This window comes from Sceloporus undulatus, chromosome 10 (genome assembly GCF_019175285.1).
Source record: "Sceloporus undulatus isolate JIND9_A2432 ecotype Alabama chromosome 10, SceUnd_v1.1, whole genome shotgun sequence".
NCBI classification, from domain to species: domain Eukaryota; kingdom Metazoa; phylum Chordata; class Lepidosauria; order Squamata; family Phrynosomatidae; genus Sceloporus; species Sceloporus undulatus.
This window is the reverse complement of record NC_056531.1, coordinates 6,581,425-6,600,583: the sequence shown is the minus strand read 5'-3', so window position 1 is coordinate 6,600,583 and position 19,159 is coordinate 6,581,425. Positions and strand designations below refer to the sequence as shown.

General features: G+C 41.1%; 1 protein-coding gene across 15 annotated transcripts in view; it reads left to right on the top strand.

The window, feature by feature from the left end:
• Positions 1–19,159, top strand: part of RIMBP2 (RIMS binding protein 2) — a 197,242-nt gene that overhangs the window by 162,663 nt on the left and 15,420 nt on the right. For all 15 annotated transcript variants that reach the window (XM_042441759.1, XM_042441751.1, XM_042441757.1 and 12 more), the window contains 2 exons: positions 10,947–11,131; positions 16,888–17,056. In XM_042441759.1, coding sequence (XP_042297693.1) covers positions 10,947–11,131; positions 16,888–17,056 — 354 coding nt within the window. The remainder of the gene's footprint in view (positions 1–10,946; positions 11,132–16,887; positions 17,057–19,159) is intronic.

Here is a 19,159-nt window from a genome sequence, read left to right as displayed (position 1 = left end):
GGGGGGCCAAAGTCAAAAAATAAATAATTAAATTTTTTTTTAAAAAAAAATTAAATATATAAATAAACCAGGACAAATGTAGGACAAAATTTTCAAATGTAAGACACTTTTTTAAAAAAATGGAGGATACATGAAAAAATTTGCTGATTTTTTAAAAACATGTTAATATAAATGCCGTTTCTGAGGCTCTATAGACAATTGCCCCCCCAAAGGCCCCGGCGACAATCGGCTGCGACCGGGCTGGGGCCGGTCCCAAGGCCTCGCCGGGCCGCATCCGGCCCGCGGGCCGCAGGTTGCCTACCCCTGATCTACTGTATCGAAGTCAAGATCAGCTTTAACCAGAGAGAACTTTCTTAAGCTAGTACATAAATGGTATTTAACTCCTATTAGAAAATCACAGATGATAAATTCTATATCACCCCTATGTGGGAGAGGTTGTGCAGTCTTAGGGACTTATATCCATATGTGGTTAGACTGTTTTAAAATTAATAACGTCTGGCATAACGAGATCAACCAAATTGCTTCAATTACAAAACAAAAAATAATCTTTTGCCCAGTCCCTTTGTTATTTTCAATATACACAAGAAGTAATAAATTCTTAAAAAATAGAAAGTTGATCTCTTTTTTGTTGACAGCTGCTCAATTAGAAGTGGCTAATAATTGGAAAACAGGTTTTATATCCCTGGATAGCTGGTGGAAAAGAGTTTGGGATCAATGGCTTATGGAGAAATTATCAGAAAATATGAAATATAACTCAAAACAACAAAAGCAAAGACCCTTTCAGGAAAAATGGTCTCTCATCAAATTTTATATCCATTTCTCCTCCATCTAGTCAATGTTCTCTACGGTCAGATTTATTTTAAATAATTTGAATTGTGTAAAACCTTAATAAGGAATACTTTATTAATTTTAATAAGGAAGGATTTTCAATTTTTTGAAATTCTTTATACCATTGTCTTATGATTGTAAGATTTTGTATGATATATTAAATTTTATAATAAAAAAAATTATTCATTCTGCTGTGGGCAAAAAACAACAACCCACTTCTCAATGTTCTGACTCCCCTCGACTGAGAACTAGCACCTTCCTTTTCTACAATCAGACATTTTAAAAGCCTCCATTGACCACAGTGGAAGCTTTTTACAAGTCTCCACTACAGTGGGGGAAGTGTATGCTTGAGAGTGAATGAATAGAGTCTGTTATATTAGGGGCACATGCCAGTAGTGAGGTAGCCCAGCCACTTTGGGATGTGGCTCTCAGTCCCTTTCCTGGAACCAGTGAAACTCTTGGGCTGAAAAAGACGCTTTGAGACTGACCCAAAGTTTCAAACAGAAGGAGAAGGGGACAGATTCATTTCTCCATTTCTCCAACCTGCAAACTGGCATCGAAAATGTAGCATTCTATTATAGCATTTATAGTATATTGCTCCAGTGAACTAATGGAGAATTATCTTTGAGCCATACTCATACCAGAAATGTCTGTAAGTTTGAATGTATTGAAATGGTGGACAAGATAGGGAGAAAGAATACATTAATTTTTTAAAATAGTAAATGAAATATATTTTGTTGGAGTAGTGGTGGTAATAGTAGCAGTAACAGCAACAACAATAGCCAGAATTCTGTTCGGGACTTACAGTGGGCTTATGTCTTCATGGATTGGAATTGGACAGTTCTGTAATGTTTATATCCAGTAAGGGGCTGCTGTTCGGGAGACATCCAAGTCATTGATAAAGCTGTTGGACAGAACTGGGCCCAAGACAGACCCTTATGGCACCCCACTGGTCACTTTTCTAAAGGATGAAGAGGAGCTGTTGGTGAGCACCCTTTGGGCTCAGCTGGTCAACCAATTACAAATTCATCTAACAGTAGCATTGCCTAGCCCACATTTTACTTGTTTGCAAGAATATCATGGGGGACCTTGGCAAATGCCTTACTGAAATCAAGATATGCTACACTCACAGCATTCCCTTCATTTACCAAGCTCCTAATTTTATTTTTTAAAAAGGGAGAGATAAGATTAGTCTGGAGTGAGACTTGTTCTTGAGAAACCCATATAGACTTTTAGTGATTGTAGCATTCGTTTCTAAATGCTCACAGACCATCCATTTAATAATTGCTCTAGAATCATTCCCGGTATTTATGTCAGGCTGAATGAGCAGTACTTATTTGGATTTTCTTTTTTTCCCTTTTTGAAAATGGGGACAAGATTTGCCCTCCGCCAGTCTGCTGGGACCTCTCCTGTTCTCCAGGAATTGTCAATGATGATTGCCAGTACTTTTGAGATTACATTTGTAAGTTCTTTTAATACTCTTGGATGTAGTTCATCTGGCCCTGGAAACTTGAATTCATTTAGATTGACCAGATATTCCTGTACAACCTCTTTACCTATTCTATGCTGCATTTCCCCTACTGCATCATCTGGTCCATTTTCCTCTGGTTGAGTACCTTGGATGAGAAGGCTAAGCCAAAAAATCTATTATTCTATGATTCTGTTAATGTGCTGAGTAAGTTCTGCCTTTTCTCTGTCCCCTTCTTTAGCATTTTGCTATCTTCTCCATGCAATGGCCCAATTATTTTCTTCTTCTCCCTTTTGCTGCGGACATAACTCCCCCCCCCCCCAAAAAAAACCCTTTCTATTCTTAACCTGTCTAGCAAGCCTGAACTCATTCTGCACTTTAGATTTCTGACTTTCCCCCTACACGTGCTAGCTATTTCTTTGAATTCCTCTTTGGTGTTTTCCCTTTTTTCCATTTCTTATACATGTCCCTTTTAAAACTTAGCTCACTTAAAAGTTTAGTCTCCTAAGAGACTTAGGGAGCTGGGTATGTTTAGCCTAGAAAAGAGAAGGTCAAGAGGTGATATGATAGCCCTGTTTAAATATTTGAGGGTATGCCATACAATGGAGCCATCCATGAATATATTTCCTTGCCTTTTAGTGTTCCTGACTATGGGATTGCACCCAGTATATCCTAAGTTTACTGAAATCAGCTTTCCTAAAATCTGGAATGCATGTCTGACTATGCCTGGCTTCCCCTTTCCACTGCATAACAAACTCCAGGAGAACGTGATCATTTCCTCCTAAGGACCCTGCCACTTCCACCCCTTTAACCAGATCATCACTTTTGGTTAGGATCAGATCTAAAATCGTTGATTCCCTTGTTGCCTCTTCCACCTTTTGGACAATGAAATTGTCTGCCAGGCATATGAGGACTTTGCTGGACCTTAAAGTTTTGGCTGAGTTTGGCTTCCAGCAAATATCAACATAGTTAAAGTCATCACTATTCCATCTGTCCTTTCCGAGTGTGTCGTCATCTGTTCTAGAAAGGCACCATTTATTTCCTCAGTCTGACTGGGGGGGGGGGGGGGTATATTTAAAAAATATTTTCAAGCCATGGATGGTTGAATCTGTGGATAAAGAATCTGTGGATGTAGAGGGTCAACTGTATAATGTTACTCCTCCTCCTTTCCTGTTTGGTTTATTTCCCTGAAACAGGTTATACCCCTCTATTACGATATCCCAATTGCAAGACTCATCCCACCAGGTTTCAGTGATACCTATTATATTGTATTTGCTTTCCGGTTTTAGGCGTTCAAGTTCATCTTGTTGATTTTCCATGCTCTGTGCATTAGTATAGAGATATCTAAGACCATAGGCCATTCCCCCTAGCTGTCTATTTAAGCTGTCTATTTTTGCCTGGTTCTTTCTAAAACAATTGGGCTATTATTTCCAGCACCTGATGAACTCCTGCCCTCAAAAATACTGTCTCCTTCCCCCACATAACTCAGTTTAAAGCTCTCCTGATCAGATTTTTGAGACTCTTGGCAAAAACATTCCTGCCAGCTGCTGTGAGGCACAATGCATCCCTTGCCAGAGGTCCACCCACCTGAAAGCACAAGCCATGGTCCAAGGAGCCAAATTGGTTTTGGTGGCACCATTTGTGAGGCCAGGTGTGCACCTCAACTATTATTCTCTCTTCCTGAACCGTGCCCTTCAGTGGGAGAAGAGATGAAATGACAATCTATGCGTCCAGGTCTTTCATCTTCATACCCAGAGTCTCATAATCCCTTAGGATAGTCTGAAAACTTTGCCTTGCAGTGCCATTGGTATTCATGTGGACCAAAAGAAAGGGATGATAACAGTCTGTGGGCTTGACCAGCCTTGTCAGCCTCTCTGTTACATCACAGATTTTTGCCCCACAGAGACAGTACACCTCCTGAGACATCTTATCAGGCCCATAAACTACTGGTTCTTTACCCTTCAGCAGGGAGTCCCCTACCACCACCATTCATCTTTTCTGAGGCTTAGTAAGAGCCATTCCACCTACTGAATGTACTAAGGTCTCCTGCATGTTCCCTGAGGACTGGAACTACTGCTTTTCCTCACCATCCCTGATAAGGGAGAGAGCTTCAAATTGATTATGTAGCTTCAAGTTCACAGAATGAGAGCCTTCTTCTACTTCTTTGGCTCACATTCCTCCAAGTGTCTACCTCCTATGCATGGGAGATGACCTCCTTCCCAGAAACTTCCTCTGTGTGTTCCCCATCCAGGACAGTCTACTCTGCCCAAGAAATCCTCTCGCTGTCTAATAGGAGTAGACACCGTGTTCTCCAGCTTCTGGACCTTCTCTTCTAACAGGGCCACCAGTTGACACTTGCTGCAAATGTAGCTACCCATATCCACTGGTAAGAAGACAAACTTACCACAGCTGTTGCGGGTGACTGCAACAGGTCCCTCACCATCCATATGCAGTATTCTTGAGAAAGGATTAAAAACATAATTCTGGTCCTCCCCCTCACATTTCTCCCACAAAATGCCCATGCAAATGCCTGTTAACCTTGCTTGTTAGCAGAGCGTCTGTTCAGTATTTATTGAATTGATTGTGTGCACTGCAAACCATGTGCTGCTGCCCCTCCAATACTGAACTTGAAGGACAGAGGCAGCAGATATATATAGAGCTAGTTGCTGGCTCAGCAAAAGCCCCAGCCCCTCAGACCATGTGCTTAGGAAGAGCACATGGCCCAAAACAATCAAAAGCCCCCAACAAGCCCCTTTTAAAATAGTGAAAAAGTAAAGGATGACTGCACAAACAGCTCACCTTCTCTCTACTCTAAGAAAAGTGTCTCCCTAAGTGGTACAGTGGTATTATCACAAGTTCCAAGTGTAGTACTGGGGTGCCTAACTGCATTCTATGTACATCAAAGCCAGGAGGTGATACACTTCAAGTCCCATCTTGGGGGTAGAGGTGTCAGGAGAACCTTTCTTCTCATCTGCAGGTTAGTCTAGATCAACTAGTCTATATTGTAGGAGCTTCTATTCCAAATATGGAGACTAAATAGGCCTTGGGACTGATCAAGCATGGCTCCTTTCCCATCATTATGAGGGGTAGGGCCCTGTTATTTATTGTGGAACATCCTAAAAACTTTAACTGTTGAGTATCCAAATGCAATGAATAAATTAATAAGTATTAATTAGTACATTGTCCTCTTCTGTTTATTAAACCTAGTGATAATAGGGTGTCATTGTGGCATAATTTACTGAGGCTGGTATGCTTTGAAGGACTGTCAGCAGGCAAGCCTATATTTGAAGACACCCTGTTTGAAGAGTCTTTTTAAAGACCAATAACTGTAAGAAGGGAGGGCAGGGTTTTGCATGCAACAAACAAGCAACAAACATTGCAGGGACCCAGATCACTTCAGTCTTCCTCAAAATGATGTGAGATGCTTTATATGATGTTTAAATTAAAGTAAATGTGTATCTCGGTTAATGAAGTAGATACATTAGGAGAAACTTTGTTACTATAGAAAGAATAGGAAGAAGTTGCTTCACCAGCAAAAAAAAAAAAGGGGGGGGGGGGGCAGTTCAACTTAGTTTGGCAAACATTTTATTCAAAATTACCCATGTGAAATGAAACAACTGGGTCAGGTAAGGCTTGGCTAGGTAAGCAAAAGTATTTGGAATCTTCTAGAGACCACTTGACACCTTCTTCCAAAATGGATCCTAGGATTGCGTTGCTTTTCTTTCAACAGCCTCCACTTTTCTTGTGATTTTCATTCTAGTGACAAAATCTATGCTTTTTCAACATGCCAGGGAAGCTGGTGAGGCAAGCTAATCTGCTTTCTTCTTTTCTTTCTGTCTTGCTCTTTACACATACTCAGTAAGTGATTTTGTTGGCAACTGTTTGCCTTACCTGTTGTGTGTGAGCCCACGCAGCTGTGGTAGGTTCACCTAGAGGAGAATCCCATTAATTCCCAAGACAAACTTTATTGGATTGTTTCCTGCAGACACACTGCTGCAACCCTAGACTGAAAGTCAGTCTGGCCTTCCTTCACCATCCTCCTAATGTTGGTGCTGCAAAAACAAAACAAAATAAAAAAAACCTAACTAGACAGAAGGCACAAAAAGAGTGTTGGGCTGGACTGCCATCAAAAGACTGTATTTGTGAGATGCTTTGTTAACAGGTATATAAATTCTGAACTTGCTCCAATGCCTTTAGGTTAGCTTCTGCAGATGTTAGGCAGAATCATGTCCTCTTTTGTCCTTGAGTTTGGTGATGTATAAGTGGCTGCCCTAGCTGATAGCAAGCCATTTTATCCAATGGAACCAATGAATAATAATAAAAAGGGTATAGTCATTGAGCATAGCTGTAGTGAATGGAAAAGTTTAATAGTGTGTAGAAATCATTAGAGGCTGTTCATATGAATAGTTTGGGAGCTGGACTGCCCAAGTCTTTTATTTCACATACTGTAACATGTTCACATGCATGCGTGCGCACATGCAAGCGGTATATCTAGCTTATATTATATGCAGCTTATGTGAATAAGCTGGTTGGGGAAAAACATTTACTTCTTTTAAACAATACCAATTAAACAGTGTTCATATCACATTCTCTGAGTCCACAGGAATGTGTAGAATATCAGTGATGCTTATAAGGTAGGCCTGTGGTGCTGAACCATAGCAGCATGCTTTAGGTCACCTGGTGAGTTCATGGCATGTAGACAGTGACTGGAATCCTCTTGATGAGTTATACTGGTAGAACCAGAATTTATACCAGAATAAATACTGCTTGGATCTTGCACATGAAATTTATCCACTACCTTTGCATGCCACACTTTTTCTCTGACTGCACAACAGCATCTGGACAGTGCCTAGGGGCTGTTTCCCAGTGGCCACTGATGGACGGCAGAGATGCTCAGACACCATCCAGCTTCCTTTGTGCAGTTCAGGAAAAAGGAGCAGACTGATTTCTCAGGCCTCCCATGTGAGTACACTGGTAGAGCTTTACACTCTGTTTGATAGCATCAAACAGGATCTTGGCTGCAGTGTGATCATCTGTGCATAACTGGTATATAAGGAAGAATAAATGTGTGTAATGAGACTGTCTGATATCAGACCCCCAAAGTTCCATCATAATCATGCTGCAGCATGCAGGTATTTTCAAATTCTCTGAAGCATTCCTGAGATTCTGAGACAAAGGAGGTCACCTGCTCTTGTATATATCCAGGGGGCATCTCCTGACTTTTGCACCTAATTGTTCTAGTAGGTACCTGTGTCCACCTGTACACATGCACCAGGAGGAAAGTCGAGGCCAATTTTCATCCCTGTACAGGAGATCATGGTACACTGGAAGTGATGTTGTAAAATTTCCAGTCACTGTTTGGAGTTGGTCATCAGCCACAGTGGTGGAGAGGGAGGTGGTTTTGGTGTGTTTGGGGCAAAAAATTACCTAGAAAAATATTGAGAGTGGGTTCAAGGGTCTTGAGGGGCTGCAAAATTGAGCTTTAGTGGCTGCGTTTTCCCACCTCTGAAATACTCAGTCTTGCAACACTGAAAGGCTCTATGAGCAGCAAGGACAGTATTATTATTTTGTGCTGGCCATGTGCCGTAATAAATTATTCGTATTCGCAAGGACAATATATTCTTGTTACTCTATCCATTACCATTATGCTCATTCTCAGTCCAGTGGGTGCATTCTCTCACCTTTCTCCCGTCTCCCAGCTTTTTATTTTGATCTGGTGTTTTTCTCTCCAGCCCAGTACAAATTTGGCTGCTGCCAACTTTTGCCTGGGTTACAGTTGCCTTTGGTCCCCCTTGCCCCACTCTTGTTTCCCTTGCTCGCTCTGGTGTCTCACCTCTCCCCATGTTAGTTCAAGTCTGTGTATCTGTGCCTTCAAGTCGCTTGTTGGCTTACGTTGACCCCATGAATTTCATCGGGTTTTCTTAAACAAAGAATAGTCAGAGGTGGTTTTGCCAGTTCCTTCCTCTGCCACTTCCCAAGTCACCTTCGTTTCTTTATTTCATTAATGAATGTATAACCTGCCTTTCTCTCAGGGTGGGACTTAAGGAGGCCTACCAGTGACTGGGAGTTTCTCTCTTGCTTGGAGCTGCCATAGCTTAATTCCTTACATGTAGGCAACCAGAGTTACCTATTATACATACTGTTCATTATGCAAAAGATGTGATGCAACATGAAAGAGTTGACCAGCAGTGTGTGTGTGTGTTTCCCACTCAGAAGCATGTTCTTTCAGTGTTGCTTTAAAGACAGAAGATCCAGATCTCATAGATTTCCTGTATGGGGTTTAATCTGAAAGACAACCTGAAAGACAAAGTGTTCTGAGAGGGGACCTTTACCTGTACCTCCACTCCCCGCACACGCACCTCTCTCACAGGCATGCTTAGGCACACTTTCTCTCTTTCTCGCACACACACTCCTAATGCAGCTTGTAAACTAAAGTTAATTGAATACAAAAAGCTGTTGTCTTGCCAAGGAAGAGAAGAGAGAAGCACATAACAGGCAGCAGAACTACTCATCTTCCCTCTTTGAATGCATCAACACATGCGCATAACTAATCGGTCAGAAACGGGCAACCTAGGGCCCTTCCACACTATGCAAATACTGTGCTATCATTGTGCTCTTAACTGCTGTGGCCCCAACTTCTGGGGTTTGTAGTTTGGTGAGGCTGTAGTGCAAAAGGGCCCCAGCTTGCAATGCAGAAATACCACCTTTGGAGTATATCTCACGGGGCTTGTAGAACGGGACCAGAGCGGAACGAAAGGGGGAGGGAAGGGAATGGAACAGGGAAAGAATGCATATTACCACATGGGAGAATGCCCGCCGATGCCACCGGAAGTCCCCCATCCGTCCCACAGCAGCTGATTTTCAAGAACTGTTAATCGTTCTTGAAAATTGGCTGCTGTGGGACAGATGGGAAATGGATTGGGGACTTCTGGTGGCATCGGCGGCGTTCTCCCGTGCGGTAATATGCATTCTTTCCCCATTCTGTTCTCTTCCCACTCCCTTTCATTTCATTCAGGTCCTGTTCTACAAGCCTCGTGCGATAGAATCATAGAGTTGGAAGATACCGCAAGGGCCATCCAGTCCAACCCCATTCTGCCATGCAGGAAATCCAAATCAAAGCATCCCTGACAGATGGACATCAGCCTCTGTTTAAAGACCTCCAAGGAGGGAGATTCCACCACACTCCAAGGGAGTGTGTTCCACTGTCGGACAGCCCTTACTGTCAGGAAGTTCTTCCTAATGTTGAGGTGGAATCTCTTTTGCTGTAGCTTGCATCTATTGTTCCGGGTCCTAGTCTCTGGAGCAGCAGAAAACAAGCTTGCTCCCTCCTCAATGTGACATCCTTTCAAATATTTAAACAGGGCTATCATATCACCTCTTAACCTTCTCTTCTCCAGACTAAACATCCCCAGCTCCCTAAGTCATTCCTCATAGGGCATGGCTTCCAGACCCTTCACCATTTTAGTCGCTCTCCTTTGGACACGCTCCAGTTTCTCCACATCCTTTTTAAATCGGAGTGCCCAAAACTGGACACAATATTCCAGGTGGGGCCTGACCAGAGCGGAATAGAGTGGCACTATTACTTCCCTTGATCTAGACATTATACTTTTATTGATGCAGCCTAAAATTGCATTGGCCTTTTTAGCTGCTGCATCGCACTGTTGACTCATGTTCAACTTGTGGAAAATAGCCATTGGTCTATCTAAGTTAGTATATTGTCCAAGTATTCAGGCATGATTCTTTCCTAGTCCTATATAATGATTTTCCAAGTATTAACCAGGCCTTACCTTGTTTAGCTTCCAAAATCAGACATGTTTAGGATGCAATCGTGGTTCCTCTAATAACATTGTTAGAGAGCTCAGCAAAGTTACATTTTGGACTAGCACTGCCAGAATCCTCCATGGCAGTCCAAGAAAAATTTTTCAAGTTCTGGTTTGTTTGAGTGGGACTCACCACGGGCAAAATAAAATATTTTTTATATATCTTAGTTAACTCACAAGAGGTTATGATGTCTACAGCTTAAATGACTTTTAAAAAAAGACTAACAAAGCCACAAAGGATAGTTTTATTCAGCTGCTATAAGCCATAATGGCCAGCTGCATCATGCTCAGAGGGAAAATACCTCTGAATACGAGTTGCTAGGCAGCACCACTGGAATACTGAGGCTATCAGTAACTATTAGCCATGATAGTAAAGTTTGGGAAAGTTGCCCAGGACAGTGTGAATTGTAGTTCCCCCCAAAAAAGCAATTTTTTCAATTTTTACAAACACTATACCTTTGGACAGCAGCAATAGAGGATTAGTTTCTTCTTGTTCTGCTCATGGACATTTGAAATGTCAAACTGTCCATTGTATAAAGCAGGATGGTGAATTAGGTTACCATTTGGTGTAACTCCTGGAACTCTCTTCTTGCCCTGTCTGTCTTTCAACAAGCAAATCTTGGCCTTTGCTTAAAAGCAGGGTGACCCTTTAGCCCTTCAGATGTTTTCTTGAAAAGGTCTGAAGGGACAAATATTCCTAATTCCTGCTAAAAGGATTATGTTACTCATCTGAGATTCAGAGGAACTGCGAAGGGAATATTTCAAAACTCAAACCAGGTCACAGTGCTGGTACCTTTCATATAACTGAACCTTTGCTGTTGATGTTGCAGAAGGATACTGCAGCCGAGAGCGTCTGTCTCCAGAAATGTATGAAGAATCAGAAACCGATCCTGGTGCAGAGGAGGTGTCTACACGGATCTTTGTTGCCCTTTTTGACTATGATCCACTGACCATGTCTCCTAATCCTGATGCAGCAGAAGAGGAGCTCCCATTCAAAGAAGGGCAGATTATTAAGGTATGATATATAAATCAAGCAGGCTGTGTGTTGCAGGATTGTGGTTGAAATGTAGGCTCAAGATGATGGTTTTTTTTGCCTTGGAATGGTTACACAGTCTACACCACCCTAGAAAATGTAATGTGTTGGGGAGAACACGAAAGAATCCCATTCCTTTCAGAAATGGGCACATCCACAATCAATCAATAATTTATTACAGTCATGGAAAAGCATAAAAAGAGAGAAGGCAATTTTTACCATAAGGTACATAAAATAAGAGCCAGCATGGTGTAGTGGTTTGTGCATTGGACTATGGCGCTGGTGACCAGGGTTCGATTCCCTGCTCAGCTATGGAAGCCTACTGGGTGACCTTGGGCAAGTCACACACTCTCAGCCCCAGAAGAACCTGTGATAGGTTCACTTTAGGGTTACCGTAACTCAGAAACAACTTGAAGGCACAGAACAACAAAAACATAAAACAAACTAGCATAAAATACAATAAATATATAAAATTCATATTTAATAATAAGAAAAAAGAAGGCAAAATTCACAACACTCTGCCTCAATCCAGGGTTTGTACATAATCCCCAGTCCCATAACTACCTGAATACTTTAAAAAAACTACTGGTGATTTATCATCTGTCTACAGCTTACAATGGCAATTGCACAAAATCTAGCAACCTTATTGGTAGTTAGGAACACATTCACAATCTCTCATGTTTTAGGGCTGTGGTGTGTGTGTGTGTGTGTGTGTGTGTGTGTGTGTGTGTGTGTGTGTAATAAGTCCTGAGTTGCCACCCAAAATGGTCCTGTGAATTAAAAATGCATAAAGGTTCTTATGATTATTTATTTATTTATTTGAAAGATTTATATCCCGCCTTTCTCCCACAATGGGATTCAAGCTGCACACACTGTGAAAGCTGGCACGTATACCCACAGGTCTTGTGTAAATTGTCCTTGTCCTGTAATGTTGGTTTCATCCTGTTGGTGCTTTATGCTAGCTATTACCTTATAAAGCCCTATATGGCTTGGGCCCGAGTTACTTGAGGGACCGCATCTCCCCATATAATCCGCCCCACACACTTAGAACATCCGGGAAGAACCTGTTGGAAATACCATCTTCCAAGTACGTTGCCACATCCCAGATGGCCTTTTCATTAGTAGCCCCGAGGATCTGGAATAGTCTTCCCGATGAGCTCCGTCTTATATCCCCCCTGGAATCATTTAAAAAGAGCCTTAGAACCTTTCTCTTTTGTCAAGCCTTCCCCCCTGAAGAATGAAGCTTGTATCTCTGATGCCATTGATTCTTTGCCTACCCTGGATATGTATGTTGTATGATTGTTTTTAGAGTTTTAGAGTTTTTGTACGACTGGATTTTATTTATGAGATTGTTTGTAATGGTTTTTAATAGTCTGTAACCCCACTTCGATCCTATGGGAGAGGCGGGGAAACATAAATAAAATTTATTATTATTATTATTATTATTATTATTATTATTATTATCTTCTGTTACATCAGCATAAAGTAGTTTTTGGAGTGGTGAGTAGCAACAGTGGGGGCACAGCAAGGAAAGCTACCTCTGTCATGATAGAAGAATGTCTGCCTGCTCCTGAGACGCTCAGGAGATAGCAGGGTACCTTTCTGTCTTAACAGAAATACCTTTTACTACCACTACCAGCACCCCTGTTGCAATGCCCACAGCCTTTTTACCCCTGATGCTATGCCACCTACATTGGCGTAATTATCCTGGCCAACAGGGGAGGAGTCGTGGTTTGCTGTTTTGCAGATGGTGGCATAATTGTATCTCTCTGTTCTCCTCCTTGCTTAATAACTAACTTTAAGGAGAGATAAAACAGAATAGGATTAATTAGCAAACAATGGAGGAAAGATGTCAGGGAACAATAAATCATGAAGAACACTAGTATTCTCAATTTCCTGAAATATTTTTGGCATTGTTTAAGTAAATTCAGCTTGATATTGTTCCCACTGAAAAGGATACAGAAAGAATTCATAGGACCATCAGAATATACAGAGCTCTGTTTTATCATCCTCATAAAGATTATTCTAGAGACATAACAATAAGATTAGTAAAATACTCTTAAGGGCCAAAGCACATGGATGAGAAAGAGTGGCCGGAGGTTGCTCTGGCCTCAATTGTACTAGGACCACAGCAACCACACGGTCCACTCTCAAAGCGCGCCACTACCATAGTTCCAATCCAGTGTTGCCAAGAGCCAGATTAAATCTATTCCTTTTTGTTCCAGTCCTTTGGACCAGAGCATGGCATCAGAGCAGCTTCTGGCCACTTTGGGGGGCATGCGTCATTTGATTGCCACACCCCCAGAGCATCTGGAAGCCACCTTATTCAGCCTGTGTGTTTCAGACCAACGAAAACAAAATTATTAAACTTTGAGCAATAAGATCTTGACATATAAAGGGAAGAGAATCAAGGTTTTTCAAGATCCCATTCTGGCATCAGAACTGGTGTGAAAAAAAGATCAGAATGAAAACCAATGATGAGATCTTTAAGGGGGATCCTATTATGTATAAGTGAAGCTTTCCTTTCAGAATTGTGGGTCAGAGCAAGGAAGGGGTTTTAGTAGCTGCCACAAGAGAAAAGCTTATTGAAATCGGTTAGAAACTGGCAGTGAAAATTCCAGACATTGCTAGATCAACCCAACATGGTGAGAGGAAATGAATCAACCAGCTGCTGGGAGTTGGCAGAGGATGAAAACAAGAAATCAACACTAATGACCGAGGTCACTAAAGGGAGTGAGAAAATGTTCAATCTGCAACTGACTGGACTGGCTTTATATTTAGAGTAGATCCAAATAGTTCTCCAAATAGTTCCAATTAAGAAGTAAAAAGTTTAAGTTAAGGATTAAATTAAGTTCCTGTTTGCTAAGCTTTCTCACTAATATTTTTGTCTTATTGAACATTTTTGTATTGTTTAACATGAAATGCACAGTGAAATACTCTTGCGAGGAAACATATCAGGTTCCTGGAACGGTGCTAAAATAGTACCTTTGCTAATACCAGTGGGTCGCCCCAATCTATACCAGTTTATAGACAGATAACACTACTTAATTAGGATCAAAAATATTTCCATCAATTATTGTTTAAAAATTAGATAAATTCATAATGATATAAATCCAGCCAGACCAAAGTGGCTTTGTGCCAGGTAGGACATTAGCTGACTCCATAAGAAGAGCTTTAAATATAATCCAGTTGAGTCAATCCCACAATGACCCAGTAGCTATAATGTTGCTGAATGTGCCTCAAAGCTTTTGACTGCCTTGAGTATATTTATTTGATAGACCTTTTTTTAAAGGATATGGATGATGGTTTTGTTTCATTTATAAATAAAATTATATGAAAATACAAAAGCTGTAGTAAATGTAAATGGAATAGTTTCTCGAACATTCTCTCTACGTAGAGGAACTCAGCAATGCTTCCCATTTTCTCCCATTTTATTTGCATTACCAATAGAACCATTACTGGTATTAATAAGGAAAAATCACAAATGCAAGTTATAAAGCTTTAAAATGTATAAAATAAGATACATTTATTCACAGATGGTGTTTTATTACATGTATCAAATCCAGCAGAGTGCATGAGGCATGTGCTAATAACTCTAAATAAATTCTGGGTATCCATTGGATTTGAAATAATTTATGATAAGATATAAAAATATTTTGAGTCAAGAGACCAGAATGAAATCCAGAGACAATATAGAAAGGATGAGTTTGAAAGGTTATTGGTTTCTATATGAACAGCTAATACAAAGATATAAAACTGACAAAAAATTAAAAGGCTTTGAGATGGAAACAACTAAAACAGACAAAATTATCGTGGACAGTCAGAAGCACCACACCTCTATATACTATAAATTATTTTTTACAAACTTGAAAGAAAACTGATTAGAGAGCTAAAGATAAAATGAGCTCAGGCAAACAAATACATTTAGAAGCTTAGGAGAGTTCATGGGGAAAAAACCAATTATTTACTTTATGCCAAAATTTAAAAGAAAATCACACTAAGATGTTCCGCCGATGATATCTGATTCCCATGAAATTAGATAGAATGTACAAGACAGGTAAAATAAAACGCTGGAAATGTCGTGATTTAAATGGTACCTTCCAGCATATGCGGTACTGTAAAGAGATCAAAAATTTTTGGAAGAGCATTCATAAAGAAATGATTATTTCTTTGGAAGATATTTGGAAGATAATTCACATATATGGTGATTGACAGGGACAGAGTTCATAACTTCATGATTTGGGGAAGGGAGGGTGAAGAGGAGATAGAAAGAAAAGAAAAAAATAACCTAGACAAGCTCCTATAGTGTAAAGCTATACAGCTGAACACTAAAGTTAGAATTGTCCAAGCCGTTGTATTCTCTGTCACCATGTACGGATGTGAGAGCTGGGCAGTGAAGAAAGCAGAAAAGAAGAGAATCTACTCTTGAGATGTGGTGCTGGAGAAGAGTGCTGAGGATACAGTGGACAGCCAAAAAGACAAACAAATGGGGTCTTGAGCAGATAAAGCCAGAATCATAGGGGCCATCCAGTCCAAACCCATGCCATGCAGGAACACAGAATCAGAGCACTCCTGACAGATGGCCATCCAGCCTCTGTTTAAAAACCTCCAAAGAAGGAGACTGCACCACGCTCTAAGGCAACATATTTCACTGTTGAACAGCTCTGACTGTCAGGAAATTCTCCCTGAGATTTAGGTGGAATTTCCTTTCCTTTAATCTGAATCCATTGCTCCTGGTCAATGGTCCAAAACACACTGCAGAAAGAATCCAGTTTGAGACCATTTTAACTGCTCTGGCTCAGTGCTAGGTAATCCTATGCTAGGTAGTTTATTGTGACACCAGAGCTGTCTGACAGAGAAGGCTAAATGTTTCACAAAACTACAGAATCTCAGAATTCCCTAGTATTGATCCAGGACACTTGAAGCAGTCTCAAACTGGTTTGTTTCTGCAGTGTGTTTTGGACCCTAGTCTCTGGAGCCGTGGAAAACAAGCCTCTTCCCTCTTTGATATGACATCCCTTCAAATATTTAAATGTGACTATCATGTCTTCTCTTAACCTTCTTTTCATCAGGCTAAACATTCCCAACTCTCTAAGGCGCTCTTCATAGGGCCTTCAGGCCAGAAATTTCCCTGAAAGTCAAAATGATCAAATTAAGGCTGCCGTACTTTGTCCACATCATGAGAAGGCATGGCTCATTTGAAATGTCAATAATGCTAGGAAAGGTGGAAGGAAGTAGAAAGAGAGGAAGGCTATATGCTAGAAGTCTGGACTCAATTCGGGAGGTTACAGGCATGAATCTGCAAGACTTAAGCAGAGCAGTGGAGGATAGGGTGCTTGGAGAGGCCTCATCCACAGGGTTGCCATGAGTTGGGGACAAGTCAAGGTTTGTTAACAACAATATCAAATCTGTACAGGACGAAGGAATTATTGTATGTAATAATAGGAAAAAATAGGAAAAAGAAAAGAATTGTGCTGTGGAGGATAGGGTGGCTTGGAGAGGTCTCATCTACAGGGTCGCCATGAGTCAGAGATGAGTTGAGGGCAGTTAACAACAACAACAAATCTGCACAGGAAGAAGGAATTATTGTATGTAGAAGTATGAAAAAATAAAGAAAAAAAATTATGCTGGCCAGCAAGATCATGATCACAGCCAGCAGTTGTCTTCAGCCTTTGCAAGTTCTTATTACTTGGTCAGATTTTTCCATTGCTTATTTCCTTATCTTTAATCAATATCAGGTTTATGGTGATAAGGATGCTGATGGGTTTTACCGAGGAGAAACCTGCGCAAGACTAGGCCTTATTCCCTGCAATATGGTTTCCGAAATTCAAGCTGATGATGAAGACATGATGGAACAGCTTCTGAAGCAAGGGTTTCTCCCTCTGAACACCCCTATAGAAAAACTTGGTAAGGACATCCAACTGTAACAGCACATGTAGAATGGCTACATTTACTACATTGACTTGGCTCTCTGATACAGTAACAAAGCTCCTGGTCAGTTTAATAGTGGGTCTCTTTTCAAATAGCAAGAATTATCTGTCCAGTACAGCTAGTGGCTTCTGTGTCTGTTTTAGTCTAAACTTCAAGTGACTTATCTAAGGTGCTGAACTTATTTGGGGGATCACCTAAAACCGTAAGTAGAGTCACTGCTCCACTGACACAGAAGCCACCACTCATCTCTGCCCCTGCGAGTAAGCCGATTACAATGTAGACACGAATTAAAAACAAAACAGGAATCAAATTCAGATATGTTCCTACCGTTTAAATCTTTGAGGCAAAAACAGCCACCCAAAAGTCTGTTTCATTTTGTTTCCTAAAGAGAAGATGCTGGACATATTTCAATGGCATTCCGTGTCACTATGTGTCCAAGACCCCTCTAGTTTATATAAGAGCCCTGGGGGAGCTCTCAATAACAGTCTGAATTGCACAGGGTTTTGTACCTGGCTAGCTTAAGGCACAGGATGAGTCAAGGATAGATCACTGGATAGTCAGAGAAAAGAATTCAACATGACATTAGTTTCATGACTGCAGTGATGGACATTTTTGTTACGTAGCCTTGAGGTTGTATTGTGTGAGAGTGTAACTCTTTCTCTCCCTACTAGGAACTTAGCAAAGGTTGCCCCTCTGAAGCTGCTGTTTCCCTTTCAAGGGAAGCTTTCCATGGGGCTAACAGAGGACTCCCTTGAAATGCAATGTGGAGCCTACTATCCTGTCTATGAAATTAATTTGCCTTCCTGCCTTAAGAGTTCAAGTTCATCTTGTTAATTTCTCATACTCAGTCTATTCCTCAGCTGCTTCTGTTTTGTTTTGTTTCCCCACTCAGTGGTGAGTTCTTTTACTATCACTACAGTTAACCTTGTGCCATTGAGTCTGTTGTTTGTAGTACTTGGCATTCCCTTGCCTTTTGAATTGTCCCCTTCTCCTGCACTGATGTTTAAAGCCCTCCTGTGAGACTCCAGAGCAAATGCATTCTTACTAGCCACTGTGAGGTGTGACCCATCTCTTTATGAAAGCACAGTCCATGGCCAAAGAAGCCAAAACTTTCTGGCTGGCACTATCTGCAGAGCCAGTTGTTCACTTCTAGTATTCTTCTCTCTCTTCCTGGGCCATGCCCTTCAGCAGGAAGGAACACTGAAACACCAGGCTGTGCCCCAAGGTCTTTCACTTCCTACCCAGAACTTCATATGTTTTTTCAATGTGTCAAAGCCTGTACTTTGTACTATCAACTTAAATTAAAGGGAAATGGTAATGGTCAGTGGGTTTAAGGAGTCCTGTCAGTCTTTGTGTTCAACATGGCTCTTTGCCACAGCAGATGCATATCTCTCAAAACATCCTCTCAGGCCCACACACCACCTCCTCTGTTCCCCTCATCAGGGAATTACTTATCCACACTACTCTTCTTTCTCTAGAACAGGCAAGAACACTTTATCCACACAATCTTCATCCTGGAGAGATGACTAGTAGGGTGCCACAGATTTCTGTCTTGGGCCTAGTGCTATTCAACGTCTTTATCAATGACTTGGATGAAAGACTAGCGGACATGCCTATCAAATCTGCAGATGACACCAAATTAGAAGGAGTAGCTAATGTCCCACAGAACAGGATCAAAATTCAACATGACTTTAATAGATTAGAAAGCTGGGCCAAAACTAACAAAATGAATCTCAACAGTGAGAAATGTAAGGTACTGCACTTAGGTAACAAAGATGAAATGCATATGAAATGCATAGATGTAGGATGGCGGACACCTGGCTGAACAAGACTACATGTGAAAGGGATCTAGGAGTCCTAGTAGACGACAAGTTGAACATGAGTAAACAGTTTAATGTGGCAGCTAAAAAGGTCAATGCAATTTTAGGCTGCATCAATAGAAGTATAGTGTCTAGATCAAGGGAAGTAATAGTGCCACTCTATTCTGCTTTGATCAGGCCCCACTTGGAATACTGTCCAGTTCTGGGCACCACAATTCAAAAAGGATGTTGAGAAACTGGAGGGTGTCCAGAGGAGGGC